The sequence below is a fragment of the Thalassophryne amazonica genome, chromosome 12, assembly GCF_902500255.1.
Source record: "Thalassophryne amazonica chromosome 12, fThaAma1.1, whole genome shotgun sequence".
NCBI classification, from domain to species: domain Eukaryota; kingdom Metazoa; phylum Chordata; class Actinopteri; order Batrachoidiformes; family Batrachoididae; genus Thalassophryne; species Thalassophryne amazonica.
Window position 1 is genome coordinate 82,058,923 of NC_047114.1, and position 22,817 is coordinate 82,081,739.

At 43.9% G+C, this 22,817-nt stretch overlaps 1 protein-coding gene across 1 annotated transcript in view; it reads left to right on the forward strand.

The window, feature by feature from the left end:
- si:ch211-106h4.6 (plexin domain-containing protein 2) overlaps positions 1-22,816 on the forward strand; it is a 39,925-nt gene extending 17,109 nt beyond the window's left edge. The window contains exons 5-13 of the mRNA XM_034183903.1: positions 907-1,029; positions 1,114-1,232; positions 1,309-1,408; positions 1,575-1,670; positions 9,894-9,975; positions 10,539-10,599; positions 10,716-10,920; positions 21,770-21,921; positions 22,588-22,816. Of these exons, the coding sequence (XP_034039794.1) occupies positions 907-1,029; positions 1,114-1,232; positions 1,309-1,408; positions 1,575-1,670; positions 9,894-9,975; positions 10,539-10,599; positions 10,716-10,920; positions 21,770-21,921; positions 22,588-22,803 (1,154 nt within the window). The 3' untranslated portion in view covers positions 22,804-22,816. The remainder of the gene's footprint in view (positions 1-906; positions 1,030-1,113; positions 1,233-1,308; positions 1,409-1,574; positions 1,671-9,893; positions 9,976-10,538; positions 10,600-10,715; positions 10,921-21,769; positions 21,922-22,587) is intronic.
- Position 22,817: the final 1 nt, after the last annotated feature.

The following is a 22,817-nucleotide window of genomic DNA, read 5'->3' on the forward strand; positions in this document are numbered from 1 at the left end:
ATTGTCAATAGGAAATTTATAGTGTTGGTTCACTTTCTTTAGAACCCTATTTATATTCAGACATTGTTAGTGTTTGTGCTGGTCCGTGCTCTGCTCACTGATGAGTGTTTTATTTGCAAAATGTATTTATTTATTTATTATTTGAGCAAAATTAATTTAGTAAGGAATACATTCGAGTGAACAGTACAGTCATAAAAAAATCCACTCTACACTCAAAATAGCAACACAATAACAACCTAACATGAAATTTTTGCAACTTTAGTGGGACATCATCATCTGAAGAAATACGAGTACTTCCAAGTCAATGTTGTGTGTTCCTCCCGCCAAAATTCCCACTTTATATCAACCCTGCATCAGCAAGTCCTTGTTTAAAAACCTTACGAAGAACATATTGATCAAATAGTGTTGTAAAGTCCGCTAATATACCAAAAAATAGGTTGCTAGCCTATTTGGTAAGCTAGCCAAAGTGGAAGTGTCTGTGTGTTTGTTTGTCCCCAAACTTTATTGAACGATGAGCCACAAAGACAGTAGAAATACCATCACTGGGTAAATGGTCCCAATAGAAGTCTATTCATATCAAGTGAAATATGTTTAAGTAATCATAAAAGTCAAAAAGGCATTAATAATGTGTACTTTCAAAGTTGGGGAAAATGCTGTCTGACTCATTTAAACCTTGACTGCAGGGTTTTTTTTTATTTTTCTGCAATTTGTCAGGGAAAAAAAGCAGGTTTCAATCATATGAAGTAATGTTAAAGATGAGAAATCAGGCCTGATTAGCATTTTTTTTTAATGGCAAAAGTTGTAAAAACAATACGTGAACTTGTTTTTTAATTAGCCAACAACATTACTGAGATTAAAACATTTCATGATAAAAATGTTAAGAAACACATTTCTTCTTCTCTCCAGGTTTCATTTACACTGGAGACGTAATCCACCGAATGTTAACGGCCGCTCAGTACATCGCTCCCCTCATGGCTAACTTTCACCTGAGCATATCCGAAAACTCCACTGTGTTTTACTTTGATAACGGTAAGAGAGAGGACCGTAACGCTCACTGTGTAGAATATTTATACCACGTCCAGCGTGTGCGTGATTGTGCACGTTTCCATTTAGGCACAGCACTGGTGGTACAGTGGAGCCGCATCCACCTCCAGGACCATTTCAGTGCCGGAATGTTCACATTCCAGGCTATTCTGCACAGCGACGGGCGGATCGTCTTCGCTTACAAACAGGTGGCGTTTCTTTTGTTTTTCCAACTTCATGCTTGAAAAGTAACTTTGTTAAATCTCACAGCTCTTATATTCATAGATTCCCATCAACATCAACGACATCAGCACGGAGAATCACCCGGTCAAAGTGGGATTATCTGACGCTTTTGTGGTTCTTCACGACATCGAGCAGATCCCACGTGAGTAGTTGCTCAGTATATATTCATGATGCAGCTCTTAGAAACCTTTACTTTTCAAATGTTCAAATTCTGTGCAACCTGGATTGTTTTTTATTCTTGAGCATATTTGTCAAACTCAGAGTCTCTTCAGAAGTTAACACCATTGTGTTGCTTTGCACGGCTTCAGATGTTCGGAGGAGAACCATCTACGAATATCACAAAGTCGACATCCTCAAGTCCAAAATCTCTAATTATACGGTGGTGGAGATGTTGCCTCTCCCTAGTAAGTTAATCACACTTATAGTATAGAAACACATGTCGAGCTGCTGCTGCTTAGATGATCTTACATCAGTGTATTTTGTTAATCTGTAAAAATAAAATACTCTTGCAAGAATAACTCAGACATTAGCCGTACTCAGCAGACTACCTATTATTATTAATTTGACTTATTTTTAAAAATCATGTATGATTGCTGTTAGTAGTGTACTAAATTAGATTATTTTGCTATTCAATCTCAGTTCTACCATTTTACAACCCCAATTCCAGTGAAGTTGGGACATTGGGTGAATTGTAAATAAAAACAAAATACAATTATTTGCAAATCCTCTTCAACCTATATTCAATTGAATACACCATATAGACAAGATATTTAATGATCAAACTGATAGAATTTTTTGTTTTTGTGTAAATATTTGCTCATTTTGAAATGGATGCCTGCAGCACATTTCAAAAACGTTGGGACAAAAGACTGGGAAAGCTGATGAATGGTCAAAGAACACCTGTTTGGAACATTCCACAGGTGAACAGGTTAATTGGAAACAGGTGAGTGTCATGAAAATTCAGTAAGGTATATCTTATATATTATATTCCAATTCTGAGGTGGAACTATGCCAGTATACAAAGGTATATCTAAATATCTAAAAAGGAAGAGTAAAATAGGAGAGTAGAAAAGAGTAGAGTAGAGCCACTTAGGTGCCTGGTCTTGAGAACCAGGGATGGGTATAAAATGACTGGGTATAAAAGGAGCATCCCCAAAAGTCTCAGCTGTTCACAAGCAAAGATGGAGCGAGGATCACCACTTTGTGAACAACTGCGTGAAAAAATAGTCCAACAGTTTAAGAACAGTGTTTCTCAATGTTCAGTTGCAAGGAATTTAGGGATTCCATCATCTACAGTCCATAATATAATCAGAAGATTCAGAGAATCTGGAGAACTTTCGACACGTAAGTGGCAAGGCCGAAAACCAACATTGAATGCCCGTGAACTTTGATCCCTCAGGTGGCACTGCATTAAAAACCGACATGATTGTGCAAAGGATCTTACCACGTGGGCTCAGGAACACTTTAGAAAGCCACTGTCAGTTAACACAGTTCATCACTGAAATTGACTGGTGGTTGGCTCTCACTGCGGTATTGTATCACTTCCTGTTCCGGAGCACAGCGGTGTTTTTCTGTATCTGTTAGCTGTTTAATCTGCGCAGTTAGATTGATCTAGTTATCTAGATTACGATTTGTTTCCCAGTGTAATCTTTACGTGCCTTAACTAAAGCACTCCTTCTGCTGAATCACCTCTAAATTATTCACTTTGCGTGTTTTTAGGAATCCGCTAGGTTAGCGTAGCTACTAGCTCTTAGCCGATTTAGCATGGCGGCTTCTCCTGTCTCTCCCACACTTTTCTGCTCTGGGTGTAAAATGTTTAGTTATTCCTCGGCCTCCTTTAGCAGTAATGGTACTTGTAATAAGTGTAGCTTATTCGTAGCTTTGGAGGCCAGGCTGGGCGAATTGGAGACTCGGCTCCGCACCGTGGAAAATTCTACAGCTAGCCAGGCCCCTGTAGTCGGTGCGGACCAAGGTAGCTTAGCCACCGTTAGTTCCCCCCTGGCAGATCCCAAGCAGGCTGACTGGGTGACTGTGAGGAGGAAGCGTAGTTCTAAACAGAAGCCCCGTGTACACCGCCAACCCGTTCACATTTCTAACTGTTTTTCCCCACTCGACGACACACCCGCCGAGGATCAAACTCTGGTTATTGGCGACTCTATTTTGAGAAATGTGAAGTTAGCAACACCAGCAACCATAGTCAATTGTCTTCCGGGGGCCAGAGCAGGCGACACTGAAGGAAATTTGAAACTGCTGGCTAAGGCTAAGCGTAAATTTGGTAAGATTGTAATTCACGTCGGCAGTAATGACACCCGGTTACGCCAATCAGAGGTCACTAAAATTAACATTAAATCGGTGTGTAACTTTGCAAAAACAATGTCGGACTCTGTAGTTTTCTCTGGGCCCCTCCCCAATCGGACCGGGAGTGACATGTTTAGCCGCCTGTTCTCCTTGAATTGCTGGCTGTCTGAGTGGTGTCCAAAAAATGAGGTGGGCTTCATAGATAATTGGCAAAGCTTCTGGGGAAAACCTGGTCTTGTTAGGAGAGACGGCATCCATCCCACTTTGGATGGAGCAGCTCTCATTTCTAGAAATCTGGCCAATTTTCTTAAATCCTCCAAACCGTGACTATCCAGGGTTGGGACCAGGAAGCAGAGTTGTAGTCTTACACACCTCTCTGCAGCTTCTCTCCCCCTGCCATCCCCTCATTACCCCATCCCCGTAGAGACGGTGCCTGCTCCCAGACCACCAATAACCAGCAAAAATCTATTTAAGCATAAAAATTCAAAAAGAAAAAATAATATAGCACCTTCAACTGCACCACAGACTAAAACAGTTAAATGTGGTCTATTAAACATTAGGTCTCTCTCTTCTAAGTCCCTGTTGGTAAATGATATAATAATTGATCAACATATTGATTTATTCTGCCTAACAGAAACCTGGTTACAGCAGGATGAATATGTTAGTTTAAATGAGTCAACACCCCCGAGTCACACTAACTGTCAGAATGCTCGTAGCACGGGCCGAGGAGGAGGATTAGCAGCAATCTTCCATTCCAGCTTATTAATTAATCAAAAACCCAGACAGAGCTTTAATTCATTTGAAAGCTTGTCTCTTAGTCTTGTCCATCCAAATTGGAAGTCCCAAAAACCAGTTTTATTTGTTATTATCTATCGTCCACCTGGTCGTTACTGTGAGTTTCTCTGTGAATTTTCAGACCTTTTGTCTGACTTAGTGCTTAGCTCAGATAAGATAATTATAGTGGGCGATTTTAACATCCACACAGATGCTGAGAATGACAGCCTCAACACTGCATTTAATCTATTATTAGACTCTATTGGCTTTGCTCAAAAAGTAAATGAGTCCACCCACCACTTTAATCATATCTTAGATCTTGTTCTGACTTATGGTATGGAAATAGAAGACTTAACAGTATTCCCTGAAAACTCCCTTCTGTCTGATCATTTCTTAATAACATTTACATTTACTCTGATGGACTACCCAGCAGTGGGGAATAAGTTTCATTACACTAGAAGTCTTTCAGAAAGCGCTGTAACTAGGTTTAAGGATATGATTCCTTCTTTATGTTCTCTAATGCCATATACCAACACAGTGCAGAGTAGCTACCTAAACTCTGTAAGGGAGATAGAGTATCTCGTCAATAGTTTTACATCCTCATTGAAGACAACTTTGGATGCTGTAGCTCCTCTGAAAAAGAGAGCTTTAAATCAGAAGTGCCTGACTCCGTGGTATAACTCACAAACTCGCAGCTTAAAGCAGATAACCCGTAAGTTGGAGAGGAAATGGCGTCTCACTAATTTAGAAGATCTTCACTTAGCCTGGAAAAAGAGTCTGTTGCTCTATAAAAAAGCCCTCCGTAAAGCTAGGACATCTTTCTACTCATCACTAATTGAAGAAAATAAGAACAACCCCAGGTTTCTTTTCAGCACTGTAGCCAGGCTGACAAAGAGTCAGAGCTCTATTGAGCTGAGTATTCCATTAACTTTAACTAGTAATGACTTCATGACTTTCTTTGCTAACAAAATTTTAACTATTAGAGAAAAAATTACTCATAACCATCCCAAAGACGTATCATTATCTTTGGCTGCTTTCAGTGATGCCGGTATTTGGTTAGACTCTTTCTCTCCGATTGTTCTGTCTGAGTTATTTTCATTAGTTACTTCATCCAAACCATCAACATGTTTATTAGACCCCATTCCTACCAGGCTGCTCAAGGAAGCCCTACCATTATTTAATGCTTCGATCTTAAATATGATCAATCTATCTTTGTTAGTTGGCTATGTACCACAGGCTTTTAAGGTGGCAGTAATTAAACCATTACTTAAAAAGCCATCACTTGACCCAGCTATCTTAGCTAATTATAGGCCAATCTCCAACCTTCCTTTTCTCTCAAAAATTCTTGAAAGGGTAGTTGTAAAACAGCTAACTGATCATCTGCAGAGGAATGGTCTATTTGAAGAGTTTCAGTCAGGTTTTAGAATTCATCATAGTACAGAAACAGCATTAGTGAAGGTTACAAATGATCTTCTTATGGCCTCGGACAGTGGACTCGTCTCTGTGCTTGTTCTGTTGGACCTCAGTGCTGCTTTTGATACTGTTGACCATAAAATTTTATTACAGAGATTAGAGCATGCCATAGGTATTAAAGGCACTGCGCTGCGGTGGTTTGAATCATATTTGTCTAATAGATTACAATTTGTTCATGTAAATGGGGAATCTTCTTCACAGACTAAAGTTAATTATGGAGTTCCACAAGGTTCTGTGCTAGGACCAATTTTATTCACTTTATACATGCTTCCCTTAGGCAGTATTATTAGACGGTATTGCTTAAATTTTCATTGTTACGCAGATGATACCCAGCTTTATCTATCCATGAAGCCAGAGGACACACACCAATTAGCTAAACTGCAGGATTGTCTTACAGACATAAAGACATGGATGACCTCTAATTTCCTGCTTTTAAACTCAGATAAAACTGAAGTTATTGTACTTGGCCCCACAAATCTTAGAAACATGGTGTCTAACCAGATCCTTACTCTGGATGGCATTACCCTGACCTCTAGTGATATTGTGAGAAATCTTGGAGTCATTTTTGATCAGGATATGTCATTCAAAGCGCATATTAAACAAATATGTAGGACTGCTTTTTTGCATTTACGCAATATCTCTAAAATCAGAAAGGTCTTGTCTCAGAGTGATGCTGAAAAACTTATTCATGCATTTATTTCCTCTAGGCTGGACTATTGTAGTTCATTGTTATCAGGTTGTCCTAAAAGTTCCCTAAAAAGCCTTCAGTTAATTCAAAATGCTGCAGCTAGAGTACTGACGGGGACTAGAGGGAGAGAGCATATCTCACCCATATTGGCCTCTCTTCATTGGCTTCCTGTTAATTCTAGAATAGAATTTAAAATTCTTCTTCTTACTTATAAGGTTTTGAATAATCAGGTCCCATCTTATCTTAGGGACCTCGTAGTACCATATCACCCCAATAGAGCGCTTCGCTCTCAGACTGCAGGCTTACTTGTAGTTCCTAGGGTTTGTAAGAGTAGAATGGGAGGCAGAGCCTTCAGCTTTCAGGCTCCTCTCCTGTGGAACCAGCTCCCAATTCAGATCAGGGAGACAGACACCCTCTCTACTTTTAAGATTAGGCTTAAAACTTTCCTTTTTGCTAAAGCTTATAGTTAGGGCTGGATCAGGTGACCCTGAACCATCCCTTAGTTATGCTGCTATAGACGTAAACTTCTGGGGGGTTCCCATGATGCACTGTTTCTTTCTCTTTTTGCTCTGTATGCACCACTCTGCATTTAATCATTAGTGATCGATCTCTGCTCCCCTCCACAGCATGTCTTTTTCCTGGTTCTCTCCCTCAGCCCCAACCAGTCCCAGCAGAAGACTGCCCCTCCCTGAGCCTGGTTCTGCTGGAGGTTTCTTCCTGTTAAAAGGGAGTTTTTCCTTCCCACTGTAGCCAAGTGCTTGCTCACAGGGGGTCGTTTTGACCGTTGGGGTTTTACATAATTATTGTATGGCCTTGCCTTACAATATAAAGCGCCTTGGGGCAACTGTTTGTTGTGATTTGGCGCTATATAAAAAAATTGATTGATTGATTGATTGATCACTACATCTACAAGTACAAGTTAAAACTCTACCATGCAGAGTTAAAGCCATACATCAACAATATCCAGAAACGCTGCCACCTTCTCTGGGCCTGAGCTCATTTGAAATGGACAGACACAAAGTCTGGGGTTAGGAGTAGGGTTAGTAATAGTGAGTTTCAAATTGTTTTTGGAAATCATGGACGTCGTGTCCTCCAGACAAAAGAGTAAAAAGACCATCCAGATTGGTACCAGCGCAAAGTTCAAAGCCAGCATCTGTGATGGTATGGGGGTGTGTTAGTGCCCATGGGCAACTTACACATCTGTGATGGCACCATCAATGCTGAAAGGTACGTCCAGGTTGGAGCAACACATGCTGCCATCCAAGCAATAGCTTTTTCAGGGACATCCCTGCTTATTTAAGCAAGACAATGCCAAGCCACATTCTGCACGTGTTACAACAGCGTGGCTTCATAGTAGAAGAGTGTGGGTACTAGACTGGCCTGCCTGCAGTCCAGACCTGTCGCCCATTGAAAATGTGTCGCATTATGAAGCACAAAATACGACAACGGAGACCCCGAACTGTTGAACAACTGAAGTCGTACATCAAGCAAGAATGGGAAAGAATTCCACCTACAAAGCTTCAACAATTAGTGTCCTCAGTTCCCAAACGCTTATTGAGTGTTGTTAGAAGGAAAGGTGATGTAACACAGTGGTAAACATACCGCTGTCCCAGCTTTTTTGAAATGTGTTGCAGGCATCCATTTCAAAATGAGCAAATATTTGCACAAAAACAATAAAGTTTATCAGTTTGAACATTAAATATATTGTCTTTGTGGTGTATTCAATTGATTATAGGTTGTAGAGGATTTGCAAATCATTGTATTCTGTTTTTATTTACATTTTACACAATGTGCCAACTTCATTGGAATTGGGGTTGTACTCCAGACCATGATATTGTATGTACTTTATGGTCTCACATTATGCTAATCATTTGTACCACTTTATTTCCTTTTAATTGCCATATTTGCCTTCAACATTTTATTCTAATCCAATTACATTTGTTCCACAAATCTGATTGGTTAATCGTGTGAGATTTCCGACCATAATATTCAACCGTTTCACATTTGATGTATTACTCCACACCCTGACCGCTTTGCTGCGCAGATGTCAGTCATGGCGCTGGAGCGACGGCGCTGTTGCTATGGTAAGCTTTGCCAACCAAATTACTTACAGAAAAATAAACCGTGCAAATGATGGAATTGGATTAGAATGGGAATAACCCCCTTTTATCTGATGATTTGTGGACATTAATGCTGGATTACAGTCACAAATAGCCGTTAAACTCAATTTGCGACCATAAACACCAGCATTAACGTCCGCAAATCATCAGACACAACAGGGTTATTCCCTAATTGTGCATCACAAGTGTTTTACCGGGGGCAGGGCTGTTATCTATGGTAATTTTGTATATGCTTGTTTTGTATGTATTTTATTGACAAATAAAATGTAATTCAAATTCAGTTCAGTTTGACAGCCCAAACTAAAGCCGTGATATCCTCCCTGAGTAGAGGAGCAACAGAATATATTCAATGGGGATAATATATATTTTTAAAAACTGCAAATATATGCAATCATAAAAATGGCGATTATTTTGAGGATTACACTTTAAAATAAGAAGGGGCATTCAGAAGACCCACCAAATAACACTGCCAACCATGATCAACTTTGTCCATTGAACCAAGGACAGCAGTCAAATTTCTGAGTTTTTTTAACCCGTCAAATATTTATTGCAGTGTAAGATGCAAATGTGAAGTGTGAGACAGCAGGGAAATAATCTTGCAGTGTTTAAGAACTTGACGAAACACTTAAATAGGGAAAATTGTTTTTTTCAAATTTAGGTCACTGCGAAAATGTCAACAAGTCAGTCTGCATTTTTCTTTGTGGTGTTATACAACAGAAAAAGGATAAAACCATTATTAGGTCACTTACCAAACAGTCCACATGGAACACTATCGCAAATTCACTGCACTGAGAGAAAACAATATTTTACTGTTGTATCGACAAAAAATAAACACATACTGTGTGATTGGCTAAACTGTCGGATAAAAGCACTGATCAAATAGAGAGTGAGAATTAATATAGACACACGGCTACTCACCTGACTGCAGCTCAGTTATGGATGCTGCCTTTTTAAATTTAATTTGTGATTTTAAAAAAATATTATCAATTTTACAATTATTTTGTATTTCATCCATAAAACCTGAGCAGCAGCAACATCCATTTTATCTCATCATATTCCTAAAGTTGTGCTACATTAATCTATGATCGTACTGAACACTTCCTTGGATTTTTCCTCCAAATCCAAAAGTAACAAAATAATCAAATTACTATAAATAAATACATTAATATCGCAATGAACTAATGAACTGCCTCACTTTTGTAGGAGGAACTTATAAGATAAATACATGAGCATCTCTTCTCTCACTCTCTTTATTCAGTTCTGTTTCTTCTCAGCATGTCTGCAGTTCTCCAGCTGTGTTCCGTGTGTCACTTCTCAGATTGGATTTAACTGCAGCTGGTGCAGTCGGCTACAGAGGTAAACTACACAACAAAACACTCTTTAAATGCACAAATCTGTAAGAGGTGCACAAGCTTCTAACTTTAACTTACGTATAATGTAGTACAGGTAGCTCAGTGGACCATTAGTTTTTTTTCCCATGACCTTGAGCTTTGACCAGACTACTCCAAAATAGAGTCACCTCCAAGTAATATTCCCACTACGTTTGAAGGAAATCCGCCAAGCTGTTTTTGAGTTATCTTAGCCACAGTCACAGACGCGCCAGTGAAAACAATACCCTGCTTTGCCGGTGTGCAGGGTAATATCATTAAATATATACTGCAGACGGCTCAGTGAGATAAAGAGTTGCTCAATTCCCTATGATCCCTGTGACAGGTGACCTGCATTTTCCCAGTCCACCCAGCTAGAAATGGGTACCAGCCTTGGCTTCACTTGGCTTCAGACGCCAGTCTGACTCAGGAAGGAGGAGTCATAAACCGTCATCCACTTTATGGTGCTCTAACAGGCGTCAGGCTCAGGCCTATATAGCACTTACTCTGCAGTTAAACAATTTTCTCCACACATATTTATTTCCTCTTCAGATGCTCCAGTGGTTTTGATCGTAATCGTCAGGAGTGGGTTGACCTTGGCTGCATGGCAGAGGTGTTTTATTATCCTTTTATTTCCTAATATACCCCACAATGCTTATTATCTCAAAGGTTTGAGCATCTCATGTACCTGAACACACTGTGTATTGATTATTATATTTATGTTTTTAGAGAAAGGATCCCCACTGTGTTCGAATGAAAAATACCATATCTGACCAGCGGAATCACATGACCAGTGCAGTTACTGTGACTGTGGGGCACCAGAGGATGTTGAGTACCCCCAGCCCTGTTGGCAAACTGCCTTTCCACCCTTCAGCGCGCAGCAGCGGCAGCAGGATGTCCACAACACTTCCAACAACTGGACAGACTGCAGACAGTAGGCTGACAAATAAACGTGATCCTTCATTTTGGCAGACATGTGGCACATTTTGGACATGTGGTGCATTTGTCTTTTATGACCCAGTACCTCAGTATTGAAGACTCCATTGGCTGAAGAAGGCCAAGGGTTCACCCAAGTTTCACCTGGGTGCAGTAGATAGATGGTTAGGGCCCCTTTACACGTAGTGCAAAGTTTGGACGAAGTGCACACTTACAGTAGTGTTCAGAATAATAGTAGTGCTATGTGACTAAAAAGATTAATCCAGGTTTTGAGTATATTTCTTATTGTTACATGGGAAACAAGGTACCAGTAGATTCAGTAGATTCTCATAAATCCAACAAGACCAAGCATTCATGATATGCACACTCTTAAGGCTATGAAATTGGGCTATTAGTAAAAAAAAAGGAGAAAAGGGGGTGTTCACAATAATAGTAGTGTGGCATTCAGTCAGTGTGTTCGTCAATTTTGTGGAACAAACAGGTGTGAATCAGGTGTCTCCTATTTAAGGATGAAGCCAGCACTTGTTGAACATGCTTTTCTCTTTGAAAGCCTGAGGAAAATGGGATGTTCGAGACATTGTTCAGAAGAACAGCGTAGTCTGATTAAAAAGTTGACTGGAGAGGGGAAAACTTATACACAGGTGCAAAAAAGTATAGGCTGTTCATCTACAATGATCTCCAATGCTTTAAAATGGTAAAAAAAAAAAAAAAAAAAAAACAGAGACGTGTGGAAGAAAACGGAAAAGAACCATCAAAATGGATAGAAGAATAATCAGAATGGCAAAGGCTCACCCATTGATCAGCTCCAGGATGATCAAAGACAGTCTGGAGTTACCTGTAAGTGCTGTGACAGTTAGAAGACACCTGTGTGAAGCTAATTTATGTGCAAGAATCCCCCGCAAAGTCCCTCTGTTAAATAAAAGACGTGCAGAAGAGGTTACAATTTGCCAAAGAACACAACTGGCCTAAAGAGAAATGGAGGAATATTTGTGGACTGATGAGAGTAAAATCGTTCTTTTTGGGTCCAAGGGCCGCAGACAGTTTGTGAGACGACCCCCAAACTCTGAATTCAAGCCACAGTTCACAGTGAAGACAGTGAAGCATGGTGGTGCAAGCATCATGATATGGGCATGTTTCTCCTACTATGGTGTTGGGCCTATATATCGCATACCAGGTATCATGGATCAGTTTGGATATGTCAAAATACTTGAAGAGGTCATATTGCCTTATGCTGAAGAGGATATGCCCTTGAAATGGTGTTTCAACAAGACAATGACCCCAAACACACTAGTAAACCAGCAAAATCTTGGTTCCAAACCAACAAAATTAATGCCTCGCAGATGTGAAGAAATCATGAAAAACTGTGGTTATACAACTAAATACTAGTTTAGTGATTCACAGGATTGCTAAAAAAAAAAGCAGTTTGAACATAATAGTTTTGAGTTTGTAGCGTCAACAGCAGATGCTACTACTATTGTGAACACACCCTTTTCTACTTTTTTTTTACTAATAGCCCAATTTCATAGCCTTAAGAGTGTGCATATCATGAATGCTTGGTCTTGTTGGATTTGTGAGAATCTACTGAATGTACTGGTATCTTGTTTCCCATGTAACAATAAGAAATATACTCAAAACCTGGATTAATCTTTTTAGTCACATAGCACTACTATTATTCTGAACACTACTGTAGTATGGATGATGCAGGAATCGTGTGCAAACCATCTAATGTCATCCCTGCCTCCAACGCCTCATACACCATTGCTGCAACTATTTGCGGCACACAAGCGCCGGAAGGACAGAGTGTGCACTGTGCGAACCCATCGCGCCCTCTCGCAGCAGGTGCCGGGCAAATTCCAGGTGACGCACACGAAGATCGAACACCGCTCGCATGGCACTTAGAAAATGTGTGGTCATTTGACCACTTAGAAAATGTGTGGCCAGTCACACTCTTGGCACAATAACAGACTGTAGACAATCACCTTCATACTCGCAGAGAAATTTGTCCAAGTCCCCCACGAGTGTTGCTTTGGTGTGTGCGCTGAGATGACAGGAGGTGTGTCCTCCCACTGAAGCAGCTGTGGAAATCTGTGGATCTGGACAGTCCAGCTGGACACCACCTAGTGTGTTTGGATGGACATGGACAAACAACTGCCCACTGTGACGCGCGTGTCTGTTTGCTGTTATCAAGTGGACATAAATAAAAACATATCACTGTGGTGACATTCTGCAGCGAGTGAGCGCGCACACTGCGCGCACATGGACAGGCTGCTCCCAGGTTGAAACGGATCGTCAGATGAGAACACGTAGCAGGCGATCTCACTGTCACGTCACCCATGTGAGCATCCTGTGGTGCATCGCCCACAAGACGCGCTCACGGCCGGTTGGAGACACGCCAGCAGATGTGGACATGAATGAGACGAGTTAACTGCTTCTCATTCATGTCATTTCATGACTGTATGTCTGTGACCATGGGTCATTTACAGAGGAACAGACGGATCATATTTGTATTGCTCGCTTGATAAATGTGGTGTTTTTATATGGTGAAGGATTTAAATTTTTTTTGTAAGACATCCATGTCCTTCCTGATATGAGGCAGATTCCTGTAGCTTTTAAAGAACAGCTTCATAGCTCTGTGGTAAAGTCACTGCCTGGTAATCAAAGCTTTTGAAAGGTGTGAATTCGCATCCAGTGGGAAGTGTGTTTTTCTTTTTTTACTATTCTACATAAGCAGCGCAATGTGGTTTGACAGGTACCAGCTGGTTTTTATTTTTTATTTATACTACATAAGCGGTGTGATGTGGTTCCACAGGTACTGGCTGTTTTTTATTTTTTTATTTATACCACATAAGCGGCGCCATGTGCTGCACTTGGCACTGTTCCTGCTCAAAAGACACCGGTGCGTGCATAAACTCTCGCAACAGGTTCATGCACACCTGCCCGTCGCGCGATATTTCATACGCTAATTTAGAACTGTTTCGCGCTGTATCGCCGTTTTCGCCCAAATGCCGTCCAAACTTCCCACTATGTGTCAAGGGGCCATTACTTTTAAGTGGTGGAGATGGTCTGCTTATCAGTGGTTGCGTTTCATCTCCTGGAGCAATTTTGTAGTCTAGTGGATGCAGTGTACCAGCACGTGCTCCTAATCTCGACTTGCCGATATTAGCACAGTACCAGTTGATGGTGACATCTCCAATGAGCAGCTAACGGTAACAGTAGCATTAGCATTTAGGCTAGTGGTAGCAATGTATTTCTAGCTGTATCACTATCAGGTTTACCTGCATTATTGGAAACTTCCCACTGGTCCTAGGGTCCACTAATCCTAATCTTAAGGAGAGCATGTTATTTTTACATTTATGGTAGGCTGTTGCACTAAAGTACGTTAAGTAGTGTTACAAAAGTGTGACAATTTAAAAAGAAACATTTAACTATAGTGAATTATCATTATTTGCTGATTTTCAACTCAACAGATTTATAGACAACAGTACAATTAAAGGTGATTAATGGTGTATGTCAGCAGAATCATGTTTTATTTTTGTCAGTTGAACAAAACTGGATCTGGTTTGTTAGCTATTTGAATGTACATTTATTTGTGAACTTTAAAATCAGTTTGGGGTTGTAATATACAGCATCAAATAATATAAATAGGTTGGTACCAGTGGACCCCAGGACTAGTGGACCTTAGAACCAGTGGACCCTAGGACCAGTGGACCCTCGCCACATTCTATGTCAGCCTCAGTGTTTTTCAAGAAAACTTCTAAAGGCAGTTGCATGTCACGTGTCCCACTTCCAGATTAGCTATCTGGCATGCATCATAACATTTCTGCCAAGTAAGCAGAGGAGCTGATTGGTCAAACATAAGTAACCACATGTGTTTATTTTACTAGTTATGAAATTACATGTGCTCAAAAAATTTTAGTAATATAAAGTAATTTTAGAATATCGATTAAATTATTATTTATGTACAACCACAATCATAATTTATTTGTAGGTAAATTGTCATGATGTCTGTTTGGGTCGGCCTGGATTGGTAATATGAGTTAATGCAATAGGATTTTCTTAAATGAGTAGTGCTGTGGAAAAATAATTTAATTAAACATTTCATGTATTCCGAGTTTATTACATGCTTAGATTTTTTTTCCCAGTGACAAATATCTATATATGTGTTTGACTTAAGTGTTTATTTATAGCTGTATGGCCTTTCAAATCTCACAAAACTGACAAATTTAGTTTCTGCCAAAGTCCAAGAATTACAATGTCTCTTTAATTTAGTAACGTTGTAAAATTACAGCTCATTTTAATGAAGAGAACATATTTATCTGGGAGGAATTCCACAGCGAATTTCTTCTTTTCCTTCTAACTGCATCTACAGGAGAAAGCGTGTGTACACATGCCTGAGGTTTTGAGATTACTTCCGATCTAATGTACTTGTGTGAGGCACGTTCCTGGGACGTGCACGCTCACATCTATAAGATGTCTTGTAAATCATTTGAGGTGTTATTTTGTTTTCAAAAATAGCATTTTTAGATTTAGTCAAGTTTATTTCTCACTAACTTTTACAAAATATGAAACAGAAATAAGCTGTTTTGGAGTGTTTGCTGCCATCTTTATTTTGTTCAATCGAGCAGCTACGTGATGTCACACTGCCTTTCTTTACTCCAATTGGCTGTGTCCTTCCCAGCATATTGGGGGAAACCCCCACATGGTCTGCTGTCACTAACAAATGTACATCATGACTGTCTGATGGCTTGAATTTCTCCCCCTCGGGGGGAGAAATTCTAAATTGTTTCCAGAAAGTGTGAATTTTGATCATATTTGTTGTGTGAGCCGCTGAAGAGGAGGTACTGCTGGCCCACCACCACCAGATGGCGCCCTGCTTGAAGTGCGGGCTTCAAGCACGAGAGGGCGTCGGAGCCACTGGGAGTGACAGCTGTCACTTATCATCAGCACCAGCTGCCACTCATCCAACTCATCACCATCACCATAAAGGCCGGACTGCAACTCCACCTCCTCGCCGAGAAATCAGTTACCAGAAGAGGTAATTTCTCTGCTGAACTTAACACTGACTTATAGTCTGAACTTCTTTGCAGCCGTTTTCCTGTGGTGTTGCCTGTGGTGTTGCCTTATCTGTGGGATTTGGTGTGATCAGCGACGGCTTCGCTTCACACCCCAACCAGATAAGTGGTTAGACAGGAGCTGCACGAGTGTGTGATTGGAGGTGGAGGTGCTCCCTCCCAAAGGAACACAGACTGTGGAATTACTGAGTGTGCGAACCCACACTCATCAATACTGTTTCTGTTCTCTGCCAGCAGTACCAGGTCTGACAGCTGGAGACGGTGGCCACCTGGGGATCCAGGACTTGGCGGCTCTGGTGTTCTTCAGGTCCGTTGGCGGTGAAGGCCGTGTGGGATCTGGCTCGGTTCTGGACGGACGTCTCCTATCCTCAAGCCTGCCCACACGTCACTCAACATATAATTGTCTGTACTACCAAAACTGTATTTGTCTGTATTCCGTTGTGCACTTCACAACATTAAATTGTTACTGTTTGGCTTATCCATTGCCCGTTCATTTTACGCCCCCTGTTGTGGGTCCGTGTTCCTACACTTTCACAACAATATTGGCAATATCCAATTATGAATCCCTGATTTAAATGCTAAGGAATAAAATTATAGTGATGCCAAAGAAAGTTCTTTTTATGAAATAAATCTTTAAAAAACCCAGTGGCACTACAGCTTTAACAGGGGGATTAGGTTTTAATGATGTGTATGTAGAACTTTCAGTGCACCTGAACTTAGCATCTTTTCTGTACAGTACCAGAAAGTGCACCACAGGACGATGACCGCATGCAAAATGGCCTCCTGCCGGGTGTTGTCATGGTGATGGTGCTTGTGGCAGCAGGGGTTATTCTGGTTATCTATATGTACAGTGCCACTCTTTTCTTCATGGAGGTCAGCGACACACAGCTGCTGGTTAATGCTTGTTTTTAGGATGCAAACTTTAATATCTGTTAATAACAGACCTGGTGATCAGATGTTTAAAATGACCCCTTTAAGTAACACATGTGGAAGCGCATGCTCAGGGCGCTGCTGCAGCACCTCCTCCTGCTGATCGAGTGCCAGAAACAGACATTCCGCTGGTCGTTCATCGAACCCCCCCCACTGTCCCCTGAAGCATACATAAGCCCTCCGGAGCCGTATGGAGGTTGTGTCGAGACGTGCGCGGACTTCTTGATGCAGTGCTCGCTCGTCTTTTCACAGCGTCCCGTCATGTACGCGTCAGACGCTAGCCGGGTGGCTTACATAATAAATTTGCTTCGAGGAGAGGCACGCGCCTGGGCTAGGGCGCTCTGGGAGCAGGACTCACGGCTCCTTTCGACCTATACTGGGTTTGTGAGGGAGTTTAAACAGGTTTTTGATCACCCCAATAGAGGCGAGACTGCTTCGAACGTGCTGCTGTCAATGAGACAGGGGCATCGGAGTGCAGCGGAGTATGCAGTCGACTTCCGCATCGCGGCTGCGAGGTCTGGCTGGAATAACGTTGCGCTCCACGCCGCCTTCGTAAACGGACTGTCTCCGGGCCTGAAGGAGTACCTGCTGGCTAAGGACGAACCGCGGGACTTGGATGGGCTTGTTGATCTGGTTATACGATTAGATAACCAATTAGAGGAACATCGTCGGGAGCAGGGCGGGGGGGCGTGGCCGGGCACGAGCCGTCCCTCTCTCTTCCGGGTCCGAAAGGGTGCCGTTGTCCCCACACTCCACAGCCAGAGACTCCCGTGTGGCAACAGCTCCCCCTGCTGATGAAGCTATGGACACGAGCAGGGCCAAAGTCAAATCAAATAACAGACGACGGAGGCTGGCCCGCGGGGAGTGTTTTTTCTGTGGCTCGAGTGAACATCTACAGAAGAAGTGCCCCCAAGCGGTTAAACGACAACGCCCGCCCTTAGAAACTGGGCTAAGGGTGGGCCATAACACGCACGCGGGGAAACCCCGTAAATCAACACGCATCCCAGTTACGATTCTGAGTGGGGATCTGACCCTTCACGCCCCAGCACTGGTAGACACGGGGTCCGAAGGGAATCTGCTGGACAGCAGATGGGCAAGGGAAGTCAGGCTCCCTCTAGTGGCTCTACCTTCACCTTTGCAGGTACTGGCACTAGATGGCACCCTTCTTCCACTAATCACACATCAGACACAGCCAGTGACATTGGTGGTGTCTGGTAATCACAGGGAGGAGATTGTGTTTTATGTAACACCTTCTACCTCCCATGTGATTTTGGGTTATCCTTGGATGATAAAGCACAATCCCCGGATTGATTGGCCGTCTGGGGTTGTGGCTCAGTGGAGCGAAACCTGCCACCGGGAATGTCTCGGATCCTCGGTTCCGCCTGGTGTGATGGCTAGTGAGGAGGTCAAGATTCCCCCAATCTGACGGCGATACCGGAGGAGTACCATGATCTTGCTGACGTCTTCAGCAAAGATCTGGCACTCACTCTTCCCCCGCACCGACCGTACGATTGCACCATTGGTTTGATCCCGGGCGTTGAGTACCCATCCAGCAGGCTGTACAACCTCTCACGTCCTGAGCGAGAATCAATGGAGACCTACATCCGGGACTCATTAGCTGCCGGGCTGATCCGGAACGCCACCTCCCCGATGGGTGCAGGTTTCTTTTTTGTGGGCAAGAAAGACGGCGGACTCCGTCCATGCATTGACTACAGAGGGCTGAATGAGATCACGGTTCGTAATCGATATCCTTTGCCTCTGTTGGATTCAGTGTTCACATCCCTGCATGGAGCCCAAATTTTCACAAAACTGGATCTTAGGAATGCGTACCACCTGGTTCGGATCCGGAAGGGAGATGAGTGGAAGACGGCATTTAACACCCCGTTAGGTCACTGAGTACCTGGTCATGCCGTTCGGCCTCACCAATGTGCCTGCGACGTTCCAGGCCTTGGTTAATGACGTCTTGCGGGACTTCCTGCATCGGTTTGTCTTCGTATATCTAGACGATATACTCATCTTTTCCCCGGATCCTGAGACTCATGTTACGCATGTACGTCAGGTCCTGCAGCGGTTGTTGGAGAACCGGCTGTTTGTGAAGGGCGAGAAGTGTGAGTTCCACCGTACTTCTTTGTCCTTCCTGAGGTTTATAATCTCCTCCAACTCCGTCGCCCCTGATCCGGCCAAGGTTGCGGCGGTGAGAGATTGGCCCCAACCAACAAACCGTAGGAAACTACAGCAGTTCCTCGGTTTTGCTCATTTTACCGGAGGTTCATCAAAGGCTACAGTCAGGTAGTTAGCCCCCTGACATCCCTGACCTCCACAAAAGTCCCCTTCACCTGGTCGGATCGGTGCGAAGCCGCGTTTAGGGAGTTGAAACGCCGGTTCTTGACTGCACCAGTCCTGGTGCAGCCCGATCCAAATCGCCAGTTTATAGTTGAAGTGGATGCCTCTGACTCAGGGATAGGAGCCGTGCTATCCCAGAGCGGGGAGTCCGACAAGGTTCTCCACCCATGTGCCTACGTTTCCCGCAGGTTGACCCTGGCTGAAAGGAATTATGACGTCAGCAATCGGGAACTTCTTGCGGTGAAGGAGGCTCTGGAGGAGTGGAGACACCTGTTGGAGGGAGCTTCGGTACCATTCACGGTTTTCACAGACCATTGGAACCTGGAGTACATTCGGACCGCCAGGCGTCTGAACCCCAGGCAAGCCCGCTGGTCACTGTTCTTCGGGCATTTTGACTTTCAGATCACATACCGCCCCGGGACGAAGAACCAACGGTCTAACGCCCTGTCCCGGGTGCACGAGGAGGAAGTCAGGACCGAGCTGTCAGACCCAACAGAAACCATCATCCCCGAGTCCACTGTCGTGGCCACCCTCACCTGGGACGTGGAGAAGACCATCCGGGAGGCCCTGACATGGAACCCAGACCCGGGGACTGGACCGAAGAACAAGATGTACGTCCCACCAGAGGCCGGGGCTGCAGTCCTGGACTTCTGTCACGGTTCCAAGCTCTCCTGTCACCAAGGGGTGCGAAGAACCATGGCAGAACCGGGCAGAATGGGCAGGCAGAGTGGATGAACCAGGAACTGGAGCAGGCCCTCCGCTGCGTGACCTCCGCACACCCGACGGCCTGGAGCAACCATCTGGCCTGGATCGAGTACGCTCACAATAGCCAAGTGTCATCTGCCACCGGCCTCTCCCCGTTTGAGATATGTTTAGGGTACCAGGCCCCATTGTTTCCGCTAGTGGAGGGAGAGGTCGGGGTGCCCTCGGTCCAGGCCCATCTGAGGAGGTGCCGTCGGGTGTGGCGTACCGCCCGCTCTGCCCTGCTCAAAGCCCGGACGAGGGCTAAGGCCCATGCAGACCGCCGGCGTGCCCCGGCCCCTACGTATCAGCCCGGGCAGGCGGTTTGGCTATCTACAAAGGACATCCCCCTGCAAGTGGAGTCCCAAAAACTCAAGGACAGATTCATAGGACCCTTCACCATCCTTAAAGTCCTCAATCCAGCCGCAGTGAAGCTGGCTGAAGCTGCCAGCTTCACTGCGGATTCATCCGGTCTTTCATGTGTCACGCCTCAAACCCTGCCATACTTCTCCACTCTGTGTCCCTGGACCGGCGCCGCCACCTGCCCGGATCATTGACGGGGAGCCGACTTGGACTGTGCGCCGGCTCCTGGACGTCCGTCGGAAGGGCCGAGGGTTCCAATACTTAGTGGACTGGGAGGGATACGGACCCAAAGAACGCTCCTGGGTGAAGAGGAGCTTCATCCTGGACCCGGCCCTCCTGGCCGACTTCTACACCCGGTACCCGGACAAGCCTGGTCGGGCGCCAGGAGGCGCCCGTTGAGGGGGGGTCCTGTTGTGTGGGCCGCTGAAGAGGAGGTACTGCTGGCCCACCACCACCAGATGGCGCCCTGCTTGAAGTGCGGGCTTCAAGCATGAGAGGGCGTTGGAGCCACTGGGAGTGACAGCTGTCACTTATCATCAGCACCAGCTGTCACTCATACAACTCATCACCATCACCATAAAGGCCAGACTGCAACTCCACCTCCTCGCTGAGAAATCAGTTACCAGAAGAGGTAATTTCTCAGTCGAACTTAACACTGACTTATAGTCTGAACTTCTTTGCAGCCGTTTTCCTGTGGTGTTGCCTTATCTGTGGGATTGGCATTTGGTGTGATCAGCGACGGCTTCGCTTCACACCCCAACCAGATAAGTGGTTAGACAGGAGCTGCACGAGTGTGTGATTGGAGGTGGAGGTGCTCCCTCCCAAAGGAACACAGACTGTGGAATTACTGAGTGTGCGAACCCACACTCATCTATACTGTTTCTGTTCTCTGCCAGCAGTACCAGGTCTGACAGCTGGAGACGGTGGCCACCTGGGGATCCAGGACTTGGCGGCTCCGGTGTTCTTCAGGTCCGTTGGCGGTGAAGGCCGTGTGGGATCTGGCTCGGTTCTGGACGGACGTCTCCTATCCTCAAGCCTGCCCACACGTCACTCAACATATAATTGTCTGTACTACCAAAACTGTATTTGTCTGTATTCCGTTGTGCACTTCACAACATTAAATTGTTACTGTTTGGCTTATCCATTGCCCGTTCATTTTATGCCCCCTGTTGTGGGTCCGTGTTCCTACACTTTCACAACAATATTGGCAATATCCAATTATGAATCCCTGATTTAAATGCTAAGGAATAAAATTATAGTGATGCCAAAGAAAGTTCTTTTTATGAAATAAATCTTTAAAAAACCCAGTGGCACTACAGCTTTAACAGGGGGATTAGGTTTTAATGATGTGTATGTAGAACTTTCAGTGCACCTGAACTTACCATCTTTTCTGTACAGCACCAGAAAGTGCACCACAGGACGATGACCGCATGCAAAATGGCCTCCTGCCGGGTGTTGTCGTGGTGATGGTGCTTGTGGCAGCAGGGGTTATTCTGGTTATCTATATGTACAGCCACCCTACGTCCAGTGCCACTCTTTTCTTCATGGAGGTCAGCGACACACAGCTGCTGGTTAATGCTTGTTTTTAGGATGCAAACTTTAATATCTGTTAATAACAGACCTGGTGATCAGATGTTTAATATGACCCCTTTAAGTAACACGTGTGTTTTGTCAGCATGTGTTGTGGAATGTTGTGATTTACAAAAGGAATATAACTTAGTCATATTCTCTTAGAATAGTTGGTTCATATATTTAACAACTGGCATAATTCTGTCCCCCATTTGGGGAACATGTGAAATCTTAAATGTATATTTCAAGCGTTATAGCGACGACGTGACATACTTTTAACTAGGTCACAAGGGTCAGCGTGTGTATCCGACATTAAAGTAATACCTGGAAGCATTAATGAATTAGTGCAGCAACAAGCGGTGTGATGGACGCGCAGATGAATGCAACTAGTTTTTACGTGGCGGGAGACAAACAAACACCTTACTGTATCTAGCATAGCTACATTAGATTAGATTAGAATAGAATAGATTAAATTATCTAGAGTTTTACTGATCCCTTGGAAAGACTCGCTCAGGGAAATTGAGGTTCCAGCAGCATTGTATAGCAGCACACAGGGTAAGAAGCACACAGAGCTTCAAAAGTGAAAGTAAAAAAGAAAAACAGCTGACAGTGTTCACCCAGCTGGTTGTTTGTGTTATTCCCCACAGCGACGTCCCACCCACTGGCCTATCATGAAGTTCCGGCGGGGTTCCGGCCACCCATCCTACGCTGAGGTGGAGGCTCCCGGTCAGGATAAAGACAGTACAGCGGGCATTGACCCTAAACAGGTCTTTGTCATTTCAGACAGAAGAGAGAGCGAACAGAAAGAAGGATTCATCGTTCCTGATCAGAGGGAACTCTTCCTGCTGTCAGAGAACTGCTGACCAATACTACATAT